The sequence below is a fragment of the Sphaerodactylus townsendi genome, linkage group LG01 (assembly GCF_021028975.2).
Source record: "Sphaerodactylus townsendi isolate TG3544 linkage group LG01, MPM_Stown_v2.3, whole genome shotgun sequence".
In the NCBI taxonomy this organism is placed as follows: domain Eukaryota; kingdom Metazoa; phylum Chordata; class Lepidosauria; order Squamata; family Sphaerodactylidae; genus Sphaerodactylus; species Sphaerodactylus townsendi.
The window spans coordinates 5,801,545-5,826,757 of NC_059425.1; the positions used below are offsets into that span (position 1 = coordinate 5,801,545).

Consider the following 25,213-nt stretch of genomic DNA (forward strand, 5'->3'; position numbering starts at 1 on the left):
GAAATGGAGTCTTAGACACCTGCCAGGGGTGTATAATTGCCCATTCCTGTTTCAGTTTTGTTGCAAGAGCACTGCTGTGGCCCGAGTGAAATTCTGATGAGACCATTTAAGAAGCCATTTCAACACACAACACAACACAACACAGCTTCTCGTCTCTCTCCATCTGTTTATACTCGTGAGCCTTAGAAGAGGTACAGGCTGAGAACCACCCGTGGCCGTCTTCACTTTCGCACGTAACACCTGAGGCTTCGTGTGTAGGGACGTGCACTGCCACAATTAATCTCAATAGTGTTCGCCATTGGCTCTGACCTCAGCAAGTGAAAGACCCGGTTCTGTTTGGGGCCGTGAAGTGCCCTCGGGCCCTGCCATGGACGCCAGCCCCGGAAGCAGGAGAAGGACATCCGGCAGGGGCCAGCCGGGCTCGGTTGTGGAGCACACAGCAGCTGCTCCGGACGCAGAGGCCCAGTCCCCGACCCCGACCCCTTCCGTCAGAGCAGAGGAGGCCGGCAGGGAGGTGGTGTGGGGGCCCTTCCCTCCCCGAAACCCCAGAGGCTCTCTGCCAGCTCAGAGCTGACAGGCGGACAGCCCTTTATCGGCTGGGGGGCTGCCCTTGTTTCAGAGCCATCCCCTCTCTGTCCCGGGCGGGTGGGAGCTCTTCACGCCCTCTTGCTTGTATGATGGGCTGGGATGCCCCAGGGGTGCCCTCAGGAAGGGAGGGAGGGGCCAAAGGGCACCTGGCACCCTGTTCAGGATGGCAGCTCTTTCAGAAGTGCAGAAACGGTCCGGCACCCGGCCTCCACACACCTGCAGTGCCCTGTCAAGATGTCACTGAGGTGGTTGCCAGCTTCAGACCTCCCCCCCCCCCGCGCCTGCCCACCCCATCCCATTTCTCCCGGCCGTCCTAATCCAGAGGAAGAAGGGCTGTGAAGCTGCTGCTTGGCTTTGCAACCTGTCCTGTCCCTCTTGTGTCCTCAAGGTGCAGGGGCATCTCTGTGCAGGGAGTGAGTCCGGGCGGAGGGACTCTGGCTCCGGCCGCTGCTTGACTCTTGGTCTGGCCCCTTAACACCAGGCGAGGCCGGCCGGAGTCTCTGGACCGTGCGCAGGTGAACTGCAAGTCCTTCCCTGCGGATGGCAGACAGAGGCGGAAGCAGGAAGAGAGGAGCGCGGGGCCGTGGCAGGTGGGCCTGGCCTCATCGGTCTCGTCTCCGGCGTGGCGGCGAAGGGGAATAGTGGCGAACTGGTGGCACGTCATAGTGGCTGGGGATGTGGCTGTTCTTCGGAGAATCGTAGTGATTGGGGGGGATATCGGGAGCTGCCCGTGAAAGGCCTCCTGCCCCCAGCAAGCCGTCTGCTGCAAGGGACAAAAAGGAAACGGCCCGTGAGCACAAGCACAGCCAAAGGGACATCGTCTTGCTCCAGCCTGCAGAGTAGCCAGATAAACCAGGACGCCGCCACCAGCAGAGGGGGGGGGGATGCTGCTGGGGTGGCAGAAATGGCCCCTGGCCCCCATTCTCCAGCGAGGTTCTTCAGGGAAGGGGGGGGGATCCCGCCCCTTCGCAGCAGACCTAGCCGTGCCGACTCCTCAAGGCGACCCAGGTGAGCTGAGAACTGCAAGCCATTTGGTAGGCTAGCACGAGAGAGAGGGAGGGAGGGAAATCACACCTGAGCGTGCCCAACAAATCTAGCTGTGCGCTGCCACTGTTTCGCTTCTTGGCGCACGTTATCCACAAGCCGTGATTGGGACAACCACGGGGGGGGGGGGGGGGGGCCCTGTCATCCCGGCAGTTTAAAATAATCAACCTGCGACCTGCCAGCCAGGAACTCTCCAACACACGTCCGAACCATATCGACCGTGAAAGCAGCTGAACTAGAGCTTAACAGCTGCCAGGGTGCCCACAAGTCACTCCCTCTGAGCAGTTCCTACCTCACAGGGCTGTTGTGAGGATATAGTGCAGAAAGGAGAAAACCACACACTGCCCCCTCCGCTCCTGCCTAGGAGCACCAGATGTGGGACACGTGTGTACTGAATAAATGGACCCTGACTTGGAAACCACGCCCAGCTCTTTGGAAGGGGCGGGAGAGGGCAGCCGGCTGGGCCACCTTCCGTCGTTGGAAAGAGTGCTCTCCAGCACAGTCGAGACCTCTTCAATAAAGTCAGGGGGGAGGAAGCCGACAAACCAAGAAACAGCCACAAGCGGAGGTCTCGTCGCTCTCAACATTCTGCAGATGGTGGCTCATCCGTGGCTCGGTGGGTCTGGCCACCCCGGAGATATCCCTCGCCTAATTTATTCTTCTGGGACTTCCAGGGAGTGGCTTTTTCACTCTGGTTAAGCCTCTGGGGGCTTCCAGACTCCACACTACTGACAGGGGCCACCGCAGAGCAAGTTCCTCTTAGCTTTCGCCTCCCCAGGTATTGGGGACCTTGAATTTGGCGGGTGGACTGGAAGGGTCTGAGATTTAGACCCACCAGTTCTGAGAACATCCAGAACCAGCCGCTGTGCTCTTGGAAACAGCCCCCCCTCCTCTTTGCGTATCTCCTTGTTAGCCCTTCTTTCCTCTCTCTGTCTCTCTCTAACCTTTTCCTTTTTATGTCTTTTATTATTCTTTTTGTTATTACTGTTAACTTTCTTTTCTTTTCCTGTAATCTGTTGTTGACCAAATAAAAATTATTTGAAAACAAAACTATTTTTCTGGAAGTATCCGGGGGGTCCAAGGAAGAAACATGACCAGCAGTACAGTGTAGTGGTTAGTGTTAGACTAAACTTTGGGAGACCAAGGTTCAAATCCTCCCCCTGCCACGATGCCCGGTCTCCGTGTCATCCTGCCCACAGAATGGTTGTGGGGATCCTTCCAACAGGGAAGGGAGAACTGCACGCCCCCAGTGGCGTAGCGCCAACGGGATGGGGTGGGGGCACTATGCACCAGGTGCGCACTAGTGTGGGGGCACGGAGGGGGTGTTCTGGGGTGAGGGAGGCATGTGTGGCAGGGGCGCAGTTCCCCTCGCTCCAGCCCTGCACGCCCCACTCTGAGCTGCTCAGAGGAAGGGCAAGATGAGGATGGGCCAGACAGACAACTCTCTGCAGGCCTCTCAGTGCAACAATGTGGGACAGAACTGTGAAGTTCAGGGACTTTTTTAAAACTTCAGGGGCCTAAAAACGAGCCCCCCCCCCCCCCAGAAGTGCAGGCGGCTGGAGTACCTCCTTCCTCCTCCTCCAGGCACTGGGCTGGTTCTTCGAAGAGGCTGCTCTCTGCGTAGGCCCGCTCCCGCTTGGCCGGATGCCTCATCTCCATGTAGCTGCCCTCGGACGGCTTGCCAGCCAGGACGGGCAGGTCCTTGATGGTGGCGTAGGGGTTCTCGCTGCTCAGGGAGCTGTCGCTGCGGCAGAGGGACTCTTCCTTGATGCAGCCTGCAGAAATCACATAGAGTTGGAAGAGACCCCTAAGGGCCATCCAGTCCAACCCTCTGCCTTGCAGGAACACACAATCAAAGCACTCCCGACATATATTCATCCAGCCTCTCTGAAAACCTCCAAGGGAGAAGAAGAAGAAGAAGAGTTTGGATTTATATCCCCCCTTTCTCTCCTGCAGGAGACTCAAAGGGGCTGACAATCTCTTTGCCCTTCCCCCCTCACAACAAACACCCTGTGAGGTAGGTGGGGCTGAGAGAGCTCAGAAGAACTGTGACTAGCCCAAGGTCACTCAGCTGGCGTGTGTGGGAGTGCACAGGCTAATCTGAATTCCCCAGATAAGCCTCCACAGCTCAGGCGGCAGAGCGGGGAATCAAACCCGGTTCCTCCAGATTAGATACACGAGCTCTTAACCTCCTACACCACTGCTGCTCCTAAGGAGGACACTTAAGAGGAGGAAGGCTGGACAGCCGGCAGTGTTGGGGGTGGCACGGGCAGCAGGCAGCACCAGCGATGGGTGGCCTATCGGCACGCCACACTGAAGCAAAGGGAGTGGCCCCTGGCTGTGGCCGCAGTCGGGGCCTGGACTCCTTTGTCTGCCGCTGGCCCTCCAAGCAACAGCATCTGGGGGTGGCATTTCTTTTGCTCAACAATAAAAGCGAAAGAAATCTCGGAGCACGGCATTTCTCTCTTCCGTTGGGCAGGATGCTCTGCACCATTCCCCCAAAAGCTGGCCACTGCCTGGACAGTGGTGGCCCTAGACTGGCCAGCTGCTTGGGTGGGGGAGCCACACCCTTTAGGGACTGTGGGCGATGGCCGGCGGCAGACCACGGCCTGACCAGTGAAAAGAAAAACGCCTGACTCCTGTTTCCTTGGGAATCCATTTTAAACTCGATTCCCCTTCAAGGGATCTTCACCTTCACCCTTTTGAGTTTGAACTGATGGTGGTATTTCTGTTTCCATTTCGATCCTTTCTCGCTGCACCACAAGCAGACGTCTGCCTCAACATTTGGTGGTCTTTAGCAGCTCATTGCAGCCGACGACTGGGGTTTAGTTACCAAAGCTGATTTCCACGCAGGCCAAATTACACCTCCCACGTCGGACCGAGCCGTGCCTGGGCTTCCTGGAGCTGACTGACTTGCCCTGCAGCTGCCCGGCAGCAAACGGAATGGGGTTTCCAGGGCCCATCGGCGGAGCCCCGTTCAGCTCGGGGTTGTGGTGCCCGCTGAAGAAGGGTTCTGCCTCCCACCCCCGTGCTGTTTTCCCAAGCCGGGACGGCACTAGATGTTATGTGCTCCTACGCAGTGGCGCAGGAGGTTAAGAGCTCGTGTCTCTAATCTGGAGGAACCGGGTTTGATTCCCAGCTCTGCCGCCTGAGCTGTGGAGGCTTATCTGGGGAATTCAGATTAGCCTGTGCACTCCCACACATGCCAGCTGGGTGACCTTGGGCTAGTCACAGCTTCTCGGAGCTCTCTCAGCCTCATCCCACCTCACAGGGTGTTTGTTGTAAGGAGGGAAGGGCAAGGAGATTGTAAGCCCCTTTGAGTCTCCTGCAGGAGAGAAAGGGGGGATATAAATCCAAGGATCTGGAACGGGTGGCTCTACATCAGGGCAAAGCAAAGCACACAGGAGGTGTGCAGGGGAGAAGTAGGTGCCTGCAGCCAACACCCCACTAAAGACCCTGCAGCAACTGGCCCGCTGGCTCCGCACTGTTTGTTGCGTGGGATGCGGAGTTTCTGAGGGGACTAAATATTCTGCAGTCCAGCTTCTCTGAGTGAGGAGAAAGTGGTCAGTTTGGGTGGACTAAAGGCCCACACAGGAAGGGGCCACCTGGGACCTGGGAAGAGGGCGGCAGCCGGGCAGGGAGGGGAGACCCACAGAAGTCGAACGCAGAACCTCAGCAGGGGGTTGATGGGGAAAACGAGGAAAGCAAAGAGGGGGGTGGGCAGTGGACCAAGCAGGGATGGAGGGAGAGGAAACTGCCCGGGGCATGACCTACCCGCGCCCCCTCGCCCCGCCCACGCCCCAATCTTTCCACACCCCACCCACACCCTGCCCTGGGAGAGGGGGTTTGGGGCAATTTTTCACCCCCACGTGACGCCAATGGCGCACGCCTGGGGCTCAGTGCCCCTCCTTCCCCGTTGCAGCTTCGCCACTGGGACCAAAGGAACTCAGGCACGGACTTCACAGCACGTGTTGTTGGGGAAGGCTGGGAAGAGGGGAAGAAGAAGACGGGCAAGAGAGAAGAGTAATGGGAGGGGGGGCTGCTCCCGTCTGGATCTCCGGCTGCACAGCTGGGACAGTCTGAAGGCAGCCAAAGGCAGGAGATGGCAGAGTGGGGGCCAGACTGACTCCATGAGAGGAGCACAAGTGGCACGAGCTGGAATCCAGCTCCCACTCAGGTGAGGGCACCTGGACAAGGGGCCATTTCCCCCTTTAAGGGGGTGCCCCAACGCCCCCTTTACCTCTGTGCTGGTGCTTTCCTAGTCCGTTGGTGTAGCTGTAGCTGCGATCAATCTGGCTTCCTCCTGTGGGAAAGGAAGAGGGCAGGCTGGTTAGATGAAGATCCCTTTAAGAGCACCCCGAGTCTCTTGCATGTGAGCAGCAGGGATTATCCAGGCCCCCCCCCCCCCATGCCAGCGGCTCTCCTTTGCTCTGCAGTGAAGTCTGGAAGCAGAAAGAGACAAACCTCACTCTCGTTTCATTTCCCCCAACCCTACGCCTGCCATCGAGAAGAAAAATGTGCACAAAAATGTGAAGCGGCTCCCTTTAAGCAAGGAAGACCCAGCTGCACAGCTCACCCACGTAACCTTTCCTGCACTGAGTCCATGTGAGAGAGTCTGTGGTCGTACCTAGTCCTGCGTGGCTCAGTGCTGGAGCGCTGCCCTGGTGCTTCCAGTCTGCAGGGAGGGTGGCGTTGCAGTCTGCTCCGTAGAGTCCCGGCCAGTCCTGCTCCGTGCTCTTGGGGGTGGGGAAAGGCTGGCTGCGGCTCAACTGGGTGGAAACAGGAGAGGGTCAATCCGGAAGAGCGCCTGTCTGCATTATCAGGAGTTCCAAGGCGATGCTATGAAGTCCCTCCACGTCTGGGAGACAGAGGAATGTGAAGGGCTACAGGTGTTTAGCACAGGGACGTTTGAATGCACTGTTGTGTACATTATTACAATTAACTGCCTTTCAGTGTGAAATAACTGAATGCTCTCACTTAGGACCTTTATGAAGGTCAGAGAAGGAGAGGAGCCGTTAAGCTGTCAGGTCAGACTCCTATAACTCGTCGGTGGAGTGTCTATAAGAGACACTTCATTTCATGAAAATCTTTCTGGGAGAGATTCAGACTGGATTACAGAGTTCTACATGACAAAGCATAAATATAGGACAAGACCATAGAGTCATAGAGTTGGAAGAGACCCCCCCAAAGGCCATCAAGTCCAACCCCCTGCTATGCAGGAACAGACAATCAAAGCACTCCTGTCAGAGATGGCCATTCAGCCTCTCTTTAAAAACCTCCAAAGAAGGAGACTCCACCGCTCTCCCAGGTAGTGCATTCCACTATCGAACAGCCCTGACAGTCAGGAAGTTCTTCCTAACATTTAGGTGGATTCTCTTTTCCTTCCCCTTGAACCCATGACTCCTGGTCCTAGTCTCTGGAGCAGCAGAAAACAAGCTTGCTCCCTCACCAACATGGCATCCCTTCAAATATTTGAACATGGCTATCATGTCACCTCTTCACCTTCTCTTCACCAAACTAAACATACCCAACTCCCCAAGTTTCTCCTTGTAGGGCATGGATTACAGGCCTTTTACTATTTTGGTTGCCTCCATAATATTTGGATTTACAATTCAAGAATGATAAAAGTACAGACAATGTAATATATCCAATTAAAAATGGAGGCTGCAGGAGAGAGGGAGGGAAACCTATAAATTTAACAGACAATTAATTGAAAATCTGATTATGTGCGTTAAGAATTCCATTTTAGTATATTGCTATTCCCATTCTGAGCAATTCCGTTTTACACATTGGGGATATTTCAAGAAACTAGACCTATAGATGAATGGGTCCTAGGCCATGAAGTAACTTTTGGATAATTGCCAGCATCTTGAAGTGAACTTTGGAATTAACTGATAATCAATGGAGCAATATAGAATAGGTGTAATGCTCATAGTCCACCGAGCGGCCAATAGTAATCCAACTATGCTATTCTGTACAAGCTGAGCAGTCTTCAAGGGCAGGCCCGTGCCGAGCAAATTGAAATAGTCCAGCTTCAAGGTTCATGTGGCATGGATTCACATGGCCAGGTCAGGTGGTTATGGGTTAGAGCAGTGATGGCGAACCTTTTCGAGACCGAGTGCCCAAATGGCAACCCAAAACCCACTTAATTGTCGCAAAGTGCCAACACAGCAATTTAACCTGAATACTGAGGTTTTAGTTTAGGAAAAATGGTTGGCTCCGAGGCGTGCATTACTTGGGAATAAGCTTGGTGAAGCAACCATGCAATGCTTTGAACGGATGAATCACGACCCTAGGAGGGTTTACTCAGAAGCAAGCCCCATTGCCAGCAACTGAGCTTACTCCCAGGTAAAGGATCATGCTTTAGTTCTTCCCATGAAAATCAGCAGGGTTTAATAGCACTTAACAGGGTTACCTAAACTGCTTCCCCAAAACTAGGTCTTAGGTTTAGTGTTAATAATCTCCCTGAAATAACTGCACTATTATCACATGATGAACTCTATGCACGCGTGCCCACAGAGAGGGCTCTGAGTGCCACCTCTGGCACCTGTGCCATAGGCTCGCCACCACTGGGTTAGAGTCATCCTCCAGGCTCAGCGATGATGGAAACAAGCATCTTTCCCAGCCGAATCAAGATTTTATTTACTTATTTATTTAGCCTTCCTTTTGGCTGCTGGTCTCCGAGGGGCAGGTGGTGGCGCTGGCGATGGGGGTGTGGGTGAGAAGAGGCCTCTTGGCTTACCCACCAGACTCCAGCGCAGTTGCTTCATTGTTGGTGATCAGGAGCTGATGTGAACTTTTGGGCAGAGAAGTTGAGGCACCGGTGGGATGACAGGTAGGCGAGAAGCAGACCCAACAGCAACTGCAGAGGGGCGGGGGGGGGGGTTTGCTCCTGCTCCTCCCCCGGCTCACTCGCCCACCTTCTCCCTGCAGTTTTGCAGTGCGTGGGGCATGGCATCTCCTAGGCATCCCTTCCTCCAACTAGCCACCAGCCTGGCTGGCTAAAAGGGGTGGTGGAGGAAGCAGGGACCCCTTTCCCCAGTGAGGTTGATCCTGATTTGCAGCTATCAGTATCCAGAGACTGGGCTGAGTGGAGCATTAGAATATAAGAGACGCTGCTTGTCTTCCCAATGAGGACTCAAAGCAGCTACCGGCAGGGTGACTCCCCCCTCTCCACTGGACTCTCACAACAACATAAAAATAAAATAAAAAACCAACTGTGCACAATAGATTGGATTGAGAGAGACTGACTCACTCTGAGTCACCCAGCAGCCTTCTGTGACTGAGTAGAGATCTGAATCTGGGTCTCCCACGACACCACGCGGCCTCTGTGGCTTCTCCAGCAACTCTGCCGGGTCCTATATAACCCTCAGATAGTTCATAACATCAGTGGCACTCAAATGTGTGTGGGGGGGGTGCTGCACCCTCCCGTCCCTCAGCCCCCGCAAGCAGCAGCCCCCCTTCTCTTTTGGCAGGACCACGCTCACGGGTCATAGATTCGAGGGCCACAAAGAAGAAGTGCATCCCTCGGGCATAGTTTCCCCCAAGAGATCCTCTCTGAAAGTGACCAACGCAGCTCCGGCACCCCCCACAGAAAGGGGTCTGGAGCTGGTGTGCCTTGCAGGGAAACCAGGGGGTGTCCTGCCACACGACACCCTCCGTCAACTTGCCTGTAAGAGGTAGATCAGAGAGCAGGCCACAGTTGGCCACAACAAATAATGTCTGAGTCAGATAGCTGGCCAGGAGGCCTTCAGGCTACAGAGGCTCCCGTGACTGTGCGCCCCACCCCGGGCCAGGCCAAGTGTCCCTGGAGCTGGTGCTGTCCCTACGCTTCTGCTGGTTTTAACTGGGGGCAGCAGGATCGTCTCCCATGCTCCGCAGTTGCCCAGCTAAAGCCTTTCTTTTGCTTGGGATGGTTCAGCTGAGCCGGACGGGGGCTTCCCTGCTCTCCTCCTGGCTCTCGGGGGCACTCTTTCCCTCTCTGCCCAAACGGAGAGTCCTCCATTCCGAGCCTCTCTTGGTTCGGCACCTGCTCAACCGCAAGTGACCAAACTCCAATAAGGATTTAGGGGGTTATCCTTCATCAGTGTTTTCTATCCCTGGGGAGGTGGGAGTGAAATTGATCTGGCTCATCTGATTCCTCCAGCTTCTTCAAGGAATTGATTCCCGCTCCCTGCAGCCATTTGTTATAATTAGATTCCAACTTGGCCCCAAACTGGTGGCAAGATGTTCCCTGCCGAGGCCAGGGGGACCGATAATGCTTGAGGCCGTGGTCGGGTCTCCAGCAGAACCTCTTCAACTGGTCTCTTTGAAAGCACTGCATTTAACCCCCTCAGCCACAGAAGGCTTGCTCAGGTGTGGCACGAAAACTTTGGGACCTCTTCCCCAGAGAGGTTCGCCCGTCTCCTCTGGAGTCTTCCGACAGCAGACGAAGACAATTTTTGTTCTGCTCGGCAGACCCCAAGAACAGCTACTGCTTTGCCTCCCTAGTTCTAGTGTTATGTGCTTGTCTTGAACCATTTCACCATTTTAAATGTTGCTTTGAATTGTTTTTTCATTTAATTGTTAAGTTAAATGTTTTAATGTTTTGAATGTTTTCGTGTCTTTTGATGTTCTCATGACTGCTGTCTTGGGGATCCTGATTGGGTGGAAAACTGGCATAAAAGTGTTTTAAATAAATTAATGTTACTAATTATCCTGTGAACAAGTCAGAGAGATTCTGCAGCTTGGTTGTACTGGCTAAGACTCTAATCTGGAGAACCGGGTTCGATTCCCCACTTCTCCACAAGAAGTCTACTAGGTGACCTTGGGCCAGTCACAGTTCTCTCCAAACTCTCTCACCCCACCAACCTCACACGGTGTCTGTGAGGGGGAGAGGAAAGGAAGACGTCTGTAAGGCTTCTTTATGACTCCTTACAGTTGAGAGAAAAGTGGAATATAAATCCAGACTCTTCTTCTACTTTCTCCCCCACTCCCCTGTCTCCTTTAACAGCTGCTGTTCATGTTCTTGCTCTCTCAGCTCTTGTCCATCCTTCACATCTGGTTTGCATCTGGGGCTCCAGGTCTTACAGCTCTGCTTCCTTTCTCCAAGCACTCGCTCGTCTTCCCTCGTCTGCTTGTAGCCATCATTTCCCCAATCCAACTCTCTGAGCCAGAACTCCATCTGTTGAACGAGGCACACTATGGTGGACATACTAGACACACCTTGACTGCAGGAATTCAGCAAGAGAGATTCACAGATGGATTCACACCTTCTACTGGTACTCTTTGCATTCTTCCATTAACTATGGCTGCTTCATCTTCATGGACCTCAAGTGCTTTGCTGGGTCAATGCTAGTTACATTATAATCACCCAACGCCCTTAATCTGCAGCACACAAGAGAAAGAAGCCGCCTCTGGGTTTGAATGACAAGCTCCAAAAGATGGCCCAGCTATTTCCTGACAACATCTTTGGGTGCCCTCAAGTTCCACTGATCTCTGTGCATTTCATCCCACCACTGCCACCACGTGAAGGAGCAGACTCACAATCCCCCTGCCTGTGGACTCTGGAAGGCTGGAAAACCCCACGGCAGTTCCTGGTCTCTGGCATCGGCCACCTCGAGGGAAATTGCTGCCACCAGAGAATCTGACAGTATCCCTTGCTAGCTCAGTCTGCACATCTGGCACTCTGCAGCTGCACTGGCGGCTACTTCAGCAACCCAAGAATGAGCTACTCATGTGTAAACTTCAAACTCTGAGCAGAGGCAGTCTTCAAGAGCATGGAATGAAAAACTGAGCAAAAGGCTCACGAAGGAAAGATCCACCGAATGAGCGGCAGACCTGGGGTTGTGCTCCAGAAAAAAGAGACCTGGTCTGATTTATGTGGATTATCTGATCTTAAGGCAAAAGGGACTGCAGTGAATTATGCAACCCCTAAACCAAGAAGAAGAGACGAACAGAGTAGGAGACACCAAATCAAGGACGTAGGTAAGGGGTTTTTTTTTTCTCGGGTTTAAACCCCGCCATTGCATGTCCGAAGCTCCGCCCCCCTGTTTGTGGATTTTTTGTATTTTAAAGTGTGTTTTTGGTTTTTGGCCTGTAGGAGGCGCGGTTTTTAGCGGCACCAAAATTTTAAGGTATCATCAGGTGACACTCCTGATAATACCTGCCTGGAGGGGAGGGAGAAGGGACTGCCGGCTGCCAGCTGGGAGCCCAGCCAGTGGGGTGGGGGCTGGGGGGCAGGGAAGTCTGCCATCCCTTGCCTCGGAGAACTGCTTTTATAAGCACTAAGGCCGAGGGCGAGGCTTGGGAAGGCGTGGCCACGCCCCCAGGGTGGGTGGGGGCATGGCCTCACCCCCAGAACCCCCCCCCATAAAAAATCTATACCTACGTCACTGCACCAAGTACTATCTTGGAACACAGACGGAATGAGAGAAAGGCGGAAGTCATCTTATCAGCCAGAAAACAAGATCGTAGAGGTTTTAGAACTTTATCTCAGTCTGAAAGAAGGCAAGAGCAGGAAGGGCTCCTACAGAAAAAAAACTATCTGAACCAAGAGGGAAACAGTGAACTTTTGCGAGATCATACAGAGAAGTAGCCGGAAGACTCTTGTACTTGACATATCGCTGCAAGGCCCGAGGTGCATCAGCTATGCAAAGACTATGCAGGGAAACCAACTCACTGTTGGAATGCCGTTGAGAGGTCGGGGAGATCCCTGACTCGTGGGGTATACGGATGCCGACTGGACCAGGGACACCGGAAACCCACAAGGGGACACTTTAACGGCAGTGGAGTTCCCAGGACCTTGATTTCGTCATTCTTATCAGCTGGAATAATATGCCCCAAGCCACAATCACTATTTTTGCCAGGTGCCGGTCATGGAAGCAGGTTGACCACTTGCAGGGATACATATCCCCTATTTCCTGAGTTTGGAATAGTTGAACCAGAACCCACCTAACCACTTGAAGGCAATCAGGGGTGTCTCCTGCTTGCAGAAAAGATCAATTCAGGATTCTAGTGTGCCAGTGTGAACTCTCATCTCACAAGGAATGTGAGGACACACTGGGCTCGTTGAACTGCAGCGCTGTCCCACAGAGGAAGTCATTGTGGCTGCTGGGGGTCGGGGATCGGACAATCCTGGGGGCCCCAGGATGAGGAATTCACTCAGCTGGCCCAGAGCTCAAGCTGCAGCCTGCTGGATTGCAGTGGGGAACTGACCTCTCCCGGCTGTCCACTCATTCCCCGGGGGTGTATTCTCCCCTCCATCAGCTGACCTGGCTCATGCCAAGGCATGGAGAATTTTGAGGGCATTTGGGGGGTCCTGTCCTACCTCACAGGGGTGGACTCTGCATGGTAGAAATATAACAGATTGATGAAGGGAAATATCCTGGTTGGGGAAATAACTTTGCATGGGTCCCTTCCCCAAAGTGGAACTGAGCCGTTATATTCCCCTCAAAACTGTGATGTTTTTGCAAAATCTTAGTTTGAACCCTGCCTATTCCCTCCCTTCTTTTGGCTTTAGTTCGGGCGCCTGTTTTAAACAACTTTTGTTTTAAAAACTTTTGTTATTTTAATTATATTGCTGCATGGGTTTTAAGGGGTTTAAGTTTTTATGTTGATTTGCTGTCCGTTAGAACAGCCGTGTTGTGAGCCGCCTCGAGCCCTTCGGGGATGAGGCGGCCTATAAGTTTAATAAATAAATAAATAAATAAATAAATAAATAAATAAATAAATAAATAAATAAATAAATAAATACATACATACATACATACATACATACATACATACATACATACATACATACATACATACATACATACTGAGGGGGATGGCACGGGCACCCAACCGCTTTACTTTCCCCGTCCCACCACCCGTTGTCCTGGCTCCCATCATGTCAGTTTCATTTCTGCCGAGCTGCCGACAGTTGTGATAGCCCGCGTTCCCGAAATGTCCTCCAAGGAGCATTTCACCCAAATATGTACAGCAACAGATTGTGAGCAATATTTTTCAGGTGCTCAAAGCACATTAACTAGGCAGGTGCACACCTTTGGGTGTGGATGGGACATATTGCTCGGCTCCCTTTTTGGACAGATTTTATTATTTTGTATATCACAACTTTAAAGTGCGTGTGTGGGGAGATGTTGCATGCTTCATGTTTACACGTGTAATCGTTTCAAAACCCTAAACTTTTTTCCCACACTGTAGAAATGAGAGGTGGAGGTGCTGCTTGGGCTCCCGGGGTTGCTGCAGATTTTCCACCCATTGGAAGCGTTCCCTTAGCAGAGGGGGGGGGGAGCGGGCGGAAGGGGGGGGCTGTGGTGATGGAAAAGCCAGTCAGGAAAATCGGGATGTTTGTGCCTGTGTAGCTCCGTTTCCATTGTAAAAAAATAAAATAGGGGGTTCGTGTGAAGGGGCTGAAAGAAAATGGAATGTTTCCCCCTGACCTCAACTCAGTTCCTTCACTAAAAATGGGCATCCAGGCGACGGAGAAAAATGGAATAAAATGCACCCAGTTGCAGAAATAACGGATGCCACCCACCATTATTTTGCTGCGCAGAATCTACCAGAGGGGGCCTGCCGAGTGTAGCTCCACAGAGTTTAATCAACAACAGATAATAGGCAATTAGAAGCGATCTTGCCCAGACGCCCGGATTGTGCCAAGGAGAAGAGGCGCATGAATCACACATGGAGAAGTGCAGAGAAGGGCAACGAGGATGATTGAGGGACTGGAGCACCTTCCCTATGAGGAGAGGCTGCAGCGTTTGGGACTCTTTAGTTTGGAGAGGAGGCGGCTGAGGGGGGATAGGATTGAAGTCTATAAAATTATGCATGGGGTAGAAAATGTGGACAGAGAGAAATTTTTCTCTCTTTCTCACAATACTAGAACCAGGGGGCATCCATTGAAAATGCTGGGGGGAAGAATTAGGACTAATAAAAGGAAACACTTCTTCACGCAACGTGTGATTGGTGTTTGGAATATGCTGCCACAGGAGGTGGTGATGGCCACTCACCTGGATAGCTTTAAAAGGGGCTTGGACAGATTTATGGAGGAGAAGTCGATTTATGGCTCCCAATCTTGATCCTCCTTGATCTCAGATTGCAAATGCCTTAGCAGACCAGGTGCTCGGGAGCAGCAGCAGCAGCAGAAGGCCATTGCTTTCACATCCTGCATGTGAGCTCCCAAAGGCACCTGGTGGGCCACTGTGAGTAGCAGAGAGCTGGACTAGATGGACTCTGGTCCGATCCAGCTGGCTTGTTCTTATGTTCTTATGGAAACAGGATATTTACCTAGTAGAGATCAGTTGCACAGATAAGGAGAGTCGGCTGCTAGCCAAATAAGGTGAACCCTTCTAGGAAGGACTGACCTTCTGTTGTTTGTGAGGCCGTCCTTTGTACCCGGTTGCAAACTTGTGCCTTATTGGGCAATCGTGTGTCAGAATGATCAAGCAAAATTGCATGTTCTGTACCTGTTGCAAATGTCTTTGGTGTGTTGAGGCAGGTTTGACCGGCCTGTGGGTCTTTGTCAAGACTAAAGGAACGGAATGTCCTCATCAGGCCAGCCTTTGGCGGTCTTGTTCTTGTGGTGTACTAAGGTGTGCTAAGACAGGTGTATTAAGGTGTACTAAGGCAGGTGTACTAAGTAGTTAGTACTAAGGTATACTAATGTGTACTAAGGTGTGCTAAGGCAGCTGTGCTAAGGTGTACTAAGGTGTGCTAAGGCAGATGTACTAAGGTGTACTAAGGCAGGTGTACTAAGGTGTACTAAGGTGTACTAAGGTGTGTTAAGGAAGCTATACAAAGGTGTACTAAGGTGTGCTAAGGAAGGTGTACTAAGGTGTACTAAGGTGCACTAAGGCAGGTGTACTAAGGTATATTAAGGTGCACTAAGGCAGGGGTATTAAGGTGTATTAAGGTATACTAAGGCAGGTGTACTAAGATGTATTAAGGTGTACTAAGGCAGGTGTATTAAGGTGTACTAAGGCAGGTGTATTAAGGTGTACTAAGGCAGGTGTATTAAGGTGTACCAAGGCAGGTGTATTAAGGTGTATTAAGGTGTACTTACAAGCATATGGTGTATTACAGGTGCATTACAGGTGTACTAAGGTGTACCTACAAGCAGGTGTATTAAGGTGCATTACAGGTGTACCTACAAGCAGGTGTACTTAAGGTGCATTAAGGTGTACTCAAGGCTTATGGTCATTACAAGTGCACCAAGCTGCAGGTGCATTACAGGTGTACCTTAAGGTGTGTTAAGGAAGCCATACAAAGGTGTACTCAAGGTGCGCTAAGGAAGGTGTAACTCATAGGTGTACCATCAAGGTGCACCCAAAGCAGGTGTACCAAGGCATATTAAGCTGCGCACCCGCTGGCAGGGCATTAAGGTGCGATTAAGGCATACCACAGGCAGGTGTACTAAGATGTATTAAGGTGTAACCAAGGCAGGTGCGGTATTAAGGTGCGTATTAAGCGTGTACTAAGGCAGGGTGTATTTAAGGTGTACCCACAGGAGCAGGTGTATTAAGGTGTATTAAAGCATTCCAAGGTGTACTACAAGCAGGCAGGTGTATTACAGGTGCATTAAGGTGCGGTAACTAAGGCAGGTGTATTAATGCGTATTAAAGTGTACCTACAGGCAGGTGTGTTAAGGTGGAATTAAGCTGCGTACTAAGGTGTACCACAGCGAATGCGTATTATTGCGTATTAAGGTGCACCTAAGGCAGGTGCATTAATGCGTGCATTAAGGCGTACCTAGGCAAGTGTACTAAAGGCATTAAGGTGTAACATATGCGTACTACAAGAAAATTAATTGCTGCGTACTTAAGGTGTACTAAGGTAAAAAATTAAAGCAGGTGTACTACAGGTGTATTAAGGTGTATTAAGGCAGGTGTACTAAGGTGTATTAAGGTGTTCTAAGGCAGGTGTATTGCTGCGTAACTAAGGCAGGTGTATTAAGGTGTATTAAGGTGTACTAAGGCAGGTGTATTAAGGTGTATTAAGGTGTACTAAGGCAGGTGTATTAAGGTGTACTAAGGCAGGTGTATTAAGGTGTATTAAGGTGTACTATGGCAGGTGTACTAAGGTGTATTAAGGTGTACTAAGGCAGGTGTATTAAGGTGTATTAAGGTGTACTAAGGCAGGTGTGTTAAGGTGTATTAAGGTGTACTAAGGCAGGTGTATTAAGGTGTATTAAGGTGTACTAAGGCAGGTGTATTAAGGTGTATTAAGGTGTACTAAGGCAGGTGTATTAAGGTGTATTAAGGTGCACTAAGGCAGGTGTATTAAGGTGTACTAAGGTGTACTAAGGGAGGTGTACTAAGGTGAATTAAGGTGTACTAAGGCAGGTGTATTAAGGTGTATTAAGGTGTACTAAGGCAGGTGTATTAAGGTGTACTAAGGCTGGTGTATTATGGTGTATTAAGGTGTACTAAGGCAGGTGTACTAAGGTGTACTAAGGTGTATTCTTTGCTAAGGAGATGCGGGCTACCCTCTTGAGGGTCCATAACTTTGGACTCCCTGAACCAAACTGCACCAAACCTGGGGGTGCCATCATTTTATTTTATTTTATTTATTTATTTTTTCAATTTATATACCGCCCGATCCCCGAAGGGCATCATGACAGTCTCCAGATGATACCCTGAAATTTTGGTGCTGATACGTCCAAAAATGCCCTCCCTGCAAGAACATCCCGAAATTTGCCCAAGAATCTTTGTTCTGCATTGAGTTTTCTGCATTGCTGTCAATGGGGGTTGCAGGCTGCAGGGGGCACATTTCTGAAGGCACAGACTCAAAACTTTCAGTTTCTCATCAGGAGACTGCCCTAATGATACCCGCCAGGTTTGGTGCAGTTTGATTCAGGGGGGCCAAAGTTGACCCTCAAAACTGTAGCCCCATCTCCTATTAGCTCCCATTGGAAACAATGGGGGATAGGGGCACCCACTTTGGGAGTCCATAACTTTGGACTCCCTGAACCAAACCTCACCAAACTCGGGGGGTAGCATAAGAACAGTCTCCTGATGATTCACCGAAATTTTGGTGCCACTAGCCTAAAAACCGCGCCCCCTGCAGGCCAAAAATCGAAAACCACTAAAATACCCCAAAACGAACCCAGCATTTTGATGACCCCCCACAAGGTGATGCCCTGGGCAGCTGCTCACCTTGCCCAATGGGCATTACGCCAGTGGCAGAGCTGGTATTCACTTCTAACCCTTTGACCTTTGCAACCCACCTTGCACATTACGGTCCATCAGGTCTTACATGGTTTATGGTCCACAATGTTGTTTAGTTTGTAGTCCTACTGCACTGCCTATTGGATGTTTTCTGCTGTCTGATCTGTATAGGTTGTAGCCCGTGTTGAGTCTCAGCAAAAAGGCTGGCTGCCTACGACAAAGTCAGTCGCCTCCTTCTTAGTGGTAGTCACCCCCTGGTGAGTCTACTGCAGAACGTTCAAAAGTGTCCTCCGGATGAGGATGAAGAAGAGTTTGGATTTATACCCCTCCCTTTCTCTCCTGTCAGGAGACCCAAAGGGGCTGACAGTCTCCTTTCCCTTCCTCCCCTTACAACAAACACCCTGTGAGGTAGGAGGGGTTGAGAGAGCTCCAAAGAACTGTGACTCGGCCAAGGTTACCCAGCTGGCATGTGTTGGAGTGCACAAGCTAATCTAGAGTGCACAATCACCAGATAAGCCTCCACAACTCAAGTGGCAGAGAGGGAAATCAAACCCAGTTCCCCAGATCAGAGTGTGCCTGCTGTTAACCACTACACCACGCTGGCTCCATATTCATATCTTATCTGCTGAGGAACTTCCTGTTTGGGGGAATCTCCATTGGCTACTTGTTCTTATATTGTGCAGGCTTCGTTTGCAGTGCATCGTGTAGCAGTTTAATTCATGTAACATTTCAATTCATACCTGTAACACCTGGGATCTGTCTCTTTCTCCACTGACTGTCACATGGAATCATAGAGTTGGAAGAGACCACAAGAAAGTCAGGAAGTTCTTCCTGATGTTCAGGTGGAATCTCTTTTCCTTCACCTTGAACCCATGACTCCTGGTCCCAGCCTCTGGAGCAGCAGAAAACAAGCTCGCTCCCTCTTCGACATGGCATCCCTTCAACTATCTAAACATGGCTTAACCTTCTCTTCTCCAGACTGAACAGCCCCAGCTCCCGGAGTCTCTTTCACAGGTGTATCGTGTGTAACAGACTTCCCTCTGTGATGCATCTCTGAAGATGCCAGCCGTAGATGCAGGCAAAATGTTAGGAACAAGATCTACCAGACCACGGCCACACAGCCCGGAAAACCCACCACAACCAGTTGAATCCGGCTGTGAAAGCCTTCGACAATACATCTAATATTAGTTTGCTTGGGAAACAGAACAGCGGCCCTTACCTTACCAGCAGCAGGCGGCTCCGGGATGCTCGGCACCGGAAGACTTGGAGAGCACGGTGACAGGGTGTGGTAGCTGGGGTTGGAGTAATAGTGCGCGTAGCTGGGAGGGATGTCTAGGCAGGGGAGAGAGAGAGAGAGAGAAAGACTCATCATGGCATATTTCACTCAAAGCTTTGCAGGAACCGACTCCCTCTCAGATATTCTAGAGCAGGGGTCCCCAAACTTTTTAAACAGGGGGCCAGTTCACTGTCCCTCAGACTGTTGGAGGGCCGGACTAAAAAAAACTATGAACAAATTCCTATGCACAAATGATTGTAAAATGTTTGATTTCACCTTTCAGCCTTTCTGTCATGGTCTATTTTTAGAACAGTGACCAAAGTATGTCAAGTACAGGGTGGGCTCCAAATATTGTTGGGGAGGCTGTGGAATACCTTCCCCTGTAAAAAAAAAAAGCAGAACTTTCCCAATGAAGCATTCCACCTAACCCAGGATCAGGTATCTTCCTGGGTTCTTTCCTCCCTAGCAGCCAGCAAGCGATTCGCCAGCCTGGCTGATGCCAATGGGAGTGAGGCAAAACAGAAAGCCAGAGAGCAACACATGGAGTAGCTGAGTGGGAAGGGCGGAGCAGGCGTTGCCACATGTAAGGTTTCCAACTCTGGGTCAGAAAATTCATGGAGATTTGGGGGTGCCATCATGTAACTGCAATCAACAGCCGTTGGGGCCGGTTCCTCCTCTCCCTCGAGCCCCCACTGCACATGAATGGAGCCATCGCCGCCATACCCCCGGGCCGTAGTTTGGGGACCCCTGTTCTAGACTGACAGTTTTGTTTTCAAAATGTATGTATTTAAAATATTTGCATTCTGCTCCTGGGCCTGTTGCACTGGCAGCGGTGGTGGCTCCCAACATCATTTTTTAAAAAGCCAATTAAAAAAACCAGGCCAAGTGAGAGGCCTGATCGATCCATACTGAAGAAGCCCTGAAGGCCTCACAACCAAGAAACAAGGAGCAGAACGAAAACCAACAATGGCGGTCATCTTTTCCCGTGCACCAGACGTGCCAAAGAGTGCCGGGAGCCCCACCTACCTCTACCTCAACAAAGCAGCCTCGCTCCTGTCACCCCCCCACTTCTCATGCGGCAAAGGCACTCCCCTCCCCCCCAGCTGATGGGTGGTCCCAGACAGTTCAGGGTGCTGCAGGCCTCCTTCTGGCCCTTTGAACGGTGCCTTGGCACCAACAGGCACCCAACAGTATTCATCTTTGAAGAGCAGGAAGACACGCAAGGGAAGTCACAGCAGCAAGGGACGTTGCAGCGGTGTTTTGTAGCTGCTGAATCCTCCGACTGCTCTTCAAAAGCCACCTGCGCCAGAAGGCCCCACATCAATCCAGGGTCAGTGGGACCCCTGCATCTGGGGCCAGCTCCCAAGTCTCTGTTTCCTTTGAAGGAACAAAGTCATTCTGTTTTCTGCAAGCAACCAGGGATCACTTGGGTGCTGTGTGGTTTCCGGGCTGTATGGCCGTGTTCTAGCAGCATTCTCTCCTGACGTTTCGCCTGCATCTGTGGCTGGCATCTTCAGAGGATCTTCAGAGGATCTGATAGTAGGAATGGAAAGCAAGTGGAGTATATATACTGTGAGATGGCCTCACCTTTTGACCTCACAGTATATATACTCCACTTGCTTTCCTACTATCAGATCCTCTGAAGATGCCAGCCACAGATGCAGGCGAAACATCAGGAGAGGATGCTGCTAGAACACGGCCAGACAGCCTGGAAACCACACAGCACCCAAGTTATTCCGGCCGTGAAAGCCTTCGACAATACATTAAACCAGGGATCAGTCTTGACGTAGGGTGCGTTTTTGTGTGGGTGGGATGGAGGCTGGAGGGCCCCCTCCTCTCACGATGCCCTGGGACTTTTTGTGCTCCCAGCCGGCTGACTCCTGCTGCTCACTGAAGCCTCTAGACGCTGGCAGCAGGAACAGCCCTGACCCACGGCCCAGAATCTCACCTGGTACAGCATACTCAGAAGCGTTTGTCCGCCCTGTGGTGTAGGCCACTGAGAAGTGCTGGTTCTCCTTGCCCTTCTGCCAGTGACGGTAATAGACAAAGAGCGCCAAGACCAGCACCAGCAGGGCAGCCATAATGACGATGCCAATCACTGCCCCCAGGCTGCTGCCGCTGCCGCCCGTGGGGGGTGCAGGAACCATCGTGAAAGGGTTGTCGGGGCTTCCTGTTCCTTGGGGAAGAAAAAGGCATCACCACACCCCCTCAGAAACACGACCCACCCCCGAGGAAAGGACGAGGGCGGAAGCATTTGGCACTTCTTCTGCAGCCAGCTTTGCGAAAGCGTGTGCTCCCCACTCCCCTTGGGGAGTGAAGCGGCTACGGGGTTAGCTGAGCCAAGCAAATGCCCAAGCTTGTGCCAACGGGGTACCCAGAGAGAGAGAGAGACCAACAAACCTACCCACCCACCCACCCACCCACATCATCATCATCATCATCATCATCATCATCATCATCATCATCATCATCATCATCATCATCCCTCCCTCCATCCCTCCATCCCTCCATCCCTCCATCCTCCATCCTCCATCCACCACCATCTATCCATCTATCCCTCCATCCCTCCATCCCTCCATCCTCCATCCTCCACCATCTATCCATCTATCATCTATCCATCCATCCATCCATCCATCCATCCATCCATCCATCCATCCATCCATCCATCCATCCATCCATCCATCCATCCATCCATCCATCCATCCATCCATCCATCGGAGATATTTTGCTCTGCAAGAACTTTAAGGCAGTGGAAGAGAAGCCCCCTCACTGCACAGAAAGAGTCTTAACTCTGCACTGGTTTGTGCCCAAGTTTGGGACAACAGAGCCCCCAACTCCTCGGTGACAGGTGGGGATTGGGTCACAGGTCTCCTGCCTGGGATCACACCAAGGAAAGAGGATGCCATCAAGGGAGGGAGAGGGATTGGGACAGAGCGGCACACTTACTGGTTTCACAGTGGGCACCGGTGAAGGCCGAGGGACACAAGCACCGCCCGGTTTCAGGATTGCACGCAGCCTCATTCCAGCACTGGCACGGATGGGTGCAGTTCTCCCCGAAGAACCCGAACGGGCAGCCTGTGTCAGGGGTGAGGGGTCAAGTCTGAGAGGGAGACCCAACCTATGAGTCTATGACTCTAACCCCCACGCAGGGGCCGGCCTCACAGGGATTGCAAAACTGCAGTTGCCAATCCAATCAAAGGGCCCAGAATCTGGCACGCGCTCCCACAAGAGGACAACCAAGACTATTAAAGGGTTCGTGCTTCTTCCCTCTGGGGGAAAAGCTCCAGAGTCTGAAATGTCTCCATTATTCATTATTAAGGGAACAACAAGGGCAGATATTGTAGAGCACAGGTGTCAAACTCAAGGTGCAGGAAAAGAGATTCCACCTAAACATTAGGAGGAACTTTTTGAGGGTGAGAGCGGTAGGACAGTGGAACGCACTGCCTCGGAGTGTAGTGAAGTCTCCTTCTTTGGAGATGTTTAAAGAGAGGCTAGGTGGCCATCTGTCAGGAGTGCTTTGATTGTGTGTTCCTGCATGGCAGGGGGTTGGACTGGATGGCCCTTATGGTCTCTTCCAACTCTGTGATTCTAAGGAAGGGAACATCCCGCCTCCCAGCCCCTTTCTCAGTGGTCTTTAGAGTTGTCACTCACGTCTCGAGCAGTCACTGCCTGTCCAGCCAGGAGCACAGTCACAGGAGCCGTCCACGGGGTGGCAGATGGAGTGGTTGGCACATTTGCAAGGCACAGCGCACTTCTTGCCGTAACGCCCCGACTGGCAGGCTGCGGAGGGGGGGAAGGAGGGAAAGAGGCCACAGAGCTCAGGAGGGAACTTGCTGCATCTCAGAATCAGGGGGGTGGGGGAGGGGGTGTTTCCTTTTTCAGTTGTACATGTTGTATGCTCTTGGGATGCACACAAGACTCTTGCTCTGTCACATGACCCCTCCGTAGCCCACTGGAATGTGTAAATGCAAACGAAGGGATCAATTGTACCGTGATCGATCTATCATTAGTATTAAGTACCTTGAAATAATCAGTGAAATTACTGACAGCCATTTTAGACATGATGATTTTACTGTGTCTTTCACGGGTACTTTGCTTTTTGTGTGAACAGTGAAGACCCTACGAAAGGGACGCTGCCCATCTGGTTTGTTTGCTAACTTATTTTATTTGATTTGTAGTCTGCCCTTTCCCAACAAAGGCTGGGCTCAGGGCAGCGAACAATCTACTGATTGTTTCCTGATTGCTTACTAGACCTATATGACAATCATTAAGTGCTGTACCTTATGATTCTTGACAAATGTATTTTTCTTTTATGTACACTGAGAGCATATGCACCGGAGACAAATTCCTTGTGTGTCCAATCACACTTGGCCAATAAAGATTCTATTCTATTCTATTCTATTCTATTCTATTATACCACCAAACATCAAATAAATATCAAACATTATTAAAATACCATAACAATTGAAATCTCAGTCTTCCGGTGGTGCAAAGACGGGAGCCCCCTTCATCCAAGAGGTGAACAGCGGGGGGGATGGCTATGCTAATGGGGAAGGGTGCATGTCCTGCCCGATGGATCAGCTTAGAGGGGGCTGTCTCTCGGGGAAGCAGGAGAGGTTTTCTTCTCTTAAATCAAAACAGTTCCAAATCTCAGGTCTACCCTCATTACAAGACAATGGCAAGTTGCTGGTCAGCTTCTCTGCAGCTGATATGGCTGATATTCCCTCTCTTGGAATTGGGGCGAGCACGGCTTCCCTCTGCTCCCTAAATTATGATATGCCAGCGTGTGCCAGAAGCACGCTTGCCGCCCAGATGCCTGGCAGGCCCAAGAGGAGGCAGAGAATAGAGCTGTGGAGATCCAGGCCCAAGTCAGTGACTGAAACCAGAGCTGAACAACTGACAGACTTGGGTTTTGTATTTCCGAGCAGCCTGTCATTTAGCACTTTCTCCGACGCTTCTCAGCCTGCATCTGTGGCTGGCATCTTCAGAGGATTTGTGCATCTGTGGCTGGATCTTCAGAGGATGCCAGCCACAGATGCAGGCGAAACGTCAGGAGAGAATGCTGCTAGAACACGGCCATACAGCCCGGAAACCACACAGCACCCCAGTGATTCCGGCCATGAAAGCCTTCGACAATACAACCACAGAATGTTTGCCAAGTCTTCTTTCTCTTTTCCCCCGCTGAGATCATACCAAGAAAACAAAGAATCTTGCCCGTTTGCCCCTTCGGGATATCCTCAGAGAGCAGAGGGGCTACTTACGGCGCTGGCAGTGGGGACCCCGGAAGCCGGGGGTGCAGTCGCAGCTCCCATCCTGGGGTGAGCAGAGGGCACCGTTCTTGCAAGCGCAGGACCGACGGCACTGCAGCCCCCACAGGCCCACGGCACACGCTTCGCTGCAACGGGGGGCTCATGGAGATGGGGAAGCAAGTGGCGGGGGGAGGGGGGGGCCGTGCAGGCCTGTGGCTGTCCAGAATGGCCTTGCACAAGGCACTTTGGGAGGGGGGGTGCATTGTGGCTGGGAGGGACCCATGAGTGCCAGGAATGAGAACAGTTCTAGAGAAGGATTAAGCAAATATATACTTTCCCGTTAATAAGAACATAAGAACATAAGAATGAGCCAGCTGGATCAGACCAGTGTCCATCTAGTCCAGCTCTCTGCTACTCGCAGTGGCCCACCAGGTGCCTTTTGGGAGCTCACCTGCAGGAGGTGAAAGCAATGGCCTTCTGCAGCTGTTGCTCCCAGCACCTGGTCTGCTAAGGCATTTGCAATCTGGAGATAAAAGGAGGATCAAGATTGGGGAGCCAGACCACTCTCCATAAATCTGTCCAAGCCCTTTTTAAAGCTATCCAGGTTAGTGACCATCACCACCTCCTGTATGGCTAGTGTTAAAAAAATGTATGGCTAATGTATGGCTAGTGTTAAAAAATATAACCCTTTAGGTTTGTATCTGAGAAATTGGCGGAAAATAATTTAATTAAAATAAAGTACTGCTTATTGTTACAAGCAAATGGAATTTAATCATTTCAGCAAGCTTGAAGAGACTTAGATGCTGGGTTTCCTCATTTTTAAATTCTGCTTACAGAGCAGGTGAGCTTACACAGGAGTAGATCCTGTTTCCCAGTTCAGTTCTTTTGACTTGGTAGCAAAACTTCAGCAT

General features: G+C 51.4%; 1 protein-coding gene across 3 annotated transcripts in view; it reads right to left on the reverse strand.

Moving 5' to 3' along the window:
* Positions 1-149: 149 nt before the first annotated feature.
* PEAR1 (platelet endothelial aggregation receptor 1) overlaps positions 150-25,213 on the reverse strand; it is a 68,767-nt gene continuing 43,703 nt past the window's right edge. For 2 of the 3 annotated variants that reach the window (XM_048509569.1, XM_048509577.1), the window contains exons 14-22: positions 24,315-24,461; positions 22,705-22,833; positions 22,000-22,128; positions 21,002-21,229; positions 18,997-19,109; positions 6,260-6,401; positions 5,873-5,935; positions 3,198-3,407; positions 150-1,351 (exon numbers count right to left, since the gene is read on the reverse strand). In XM_048509569.1, coding sequence (XP_048365526.1) covers positions 1,191-1,351; positions 3,198-3,407; positions 5,873-5,935; positions 6,260-6,401; positions 18,997-19,109; positions 21,002-21,229; positions 22,000-22,128; positions 22,705-22,833; positions 24,315-24,461 — 1,322 coding nt within the window. In that variant the 3' untranslated portion in view covers positions 150-1,190. Of the gene's footprint in view, positions 1,352-3,197; positions 3,408-5,872; positions 5,936-6,259; positions 6,402-18,996; positions 19,110-21,001; positions 21,230-21,999; positions 22,129-22,704; positions 22,834-24,314; positions 24,462-25,213 lie in introns of those variants that run through there. The other variant, XM_048509585.1, reaches the window with a different exon arrangement.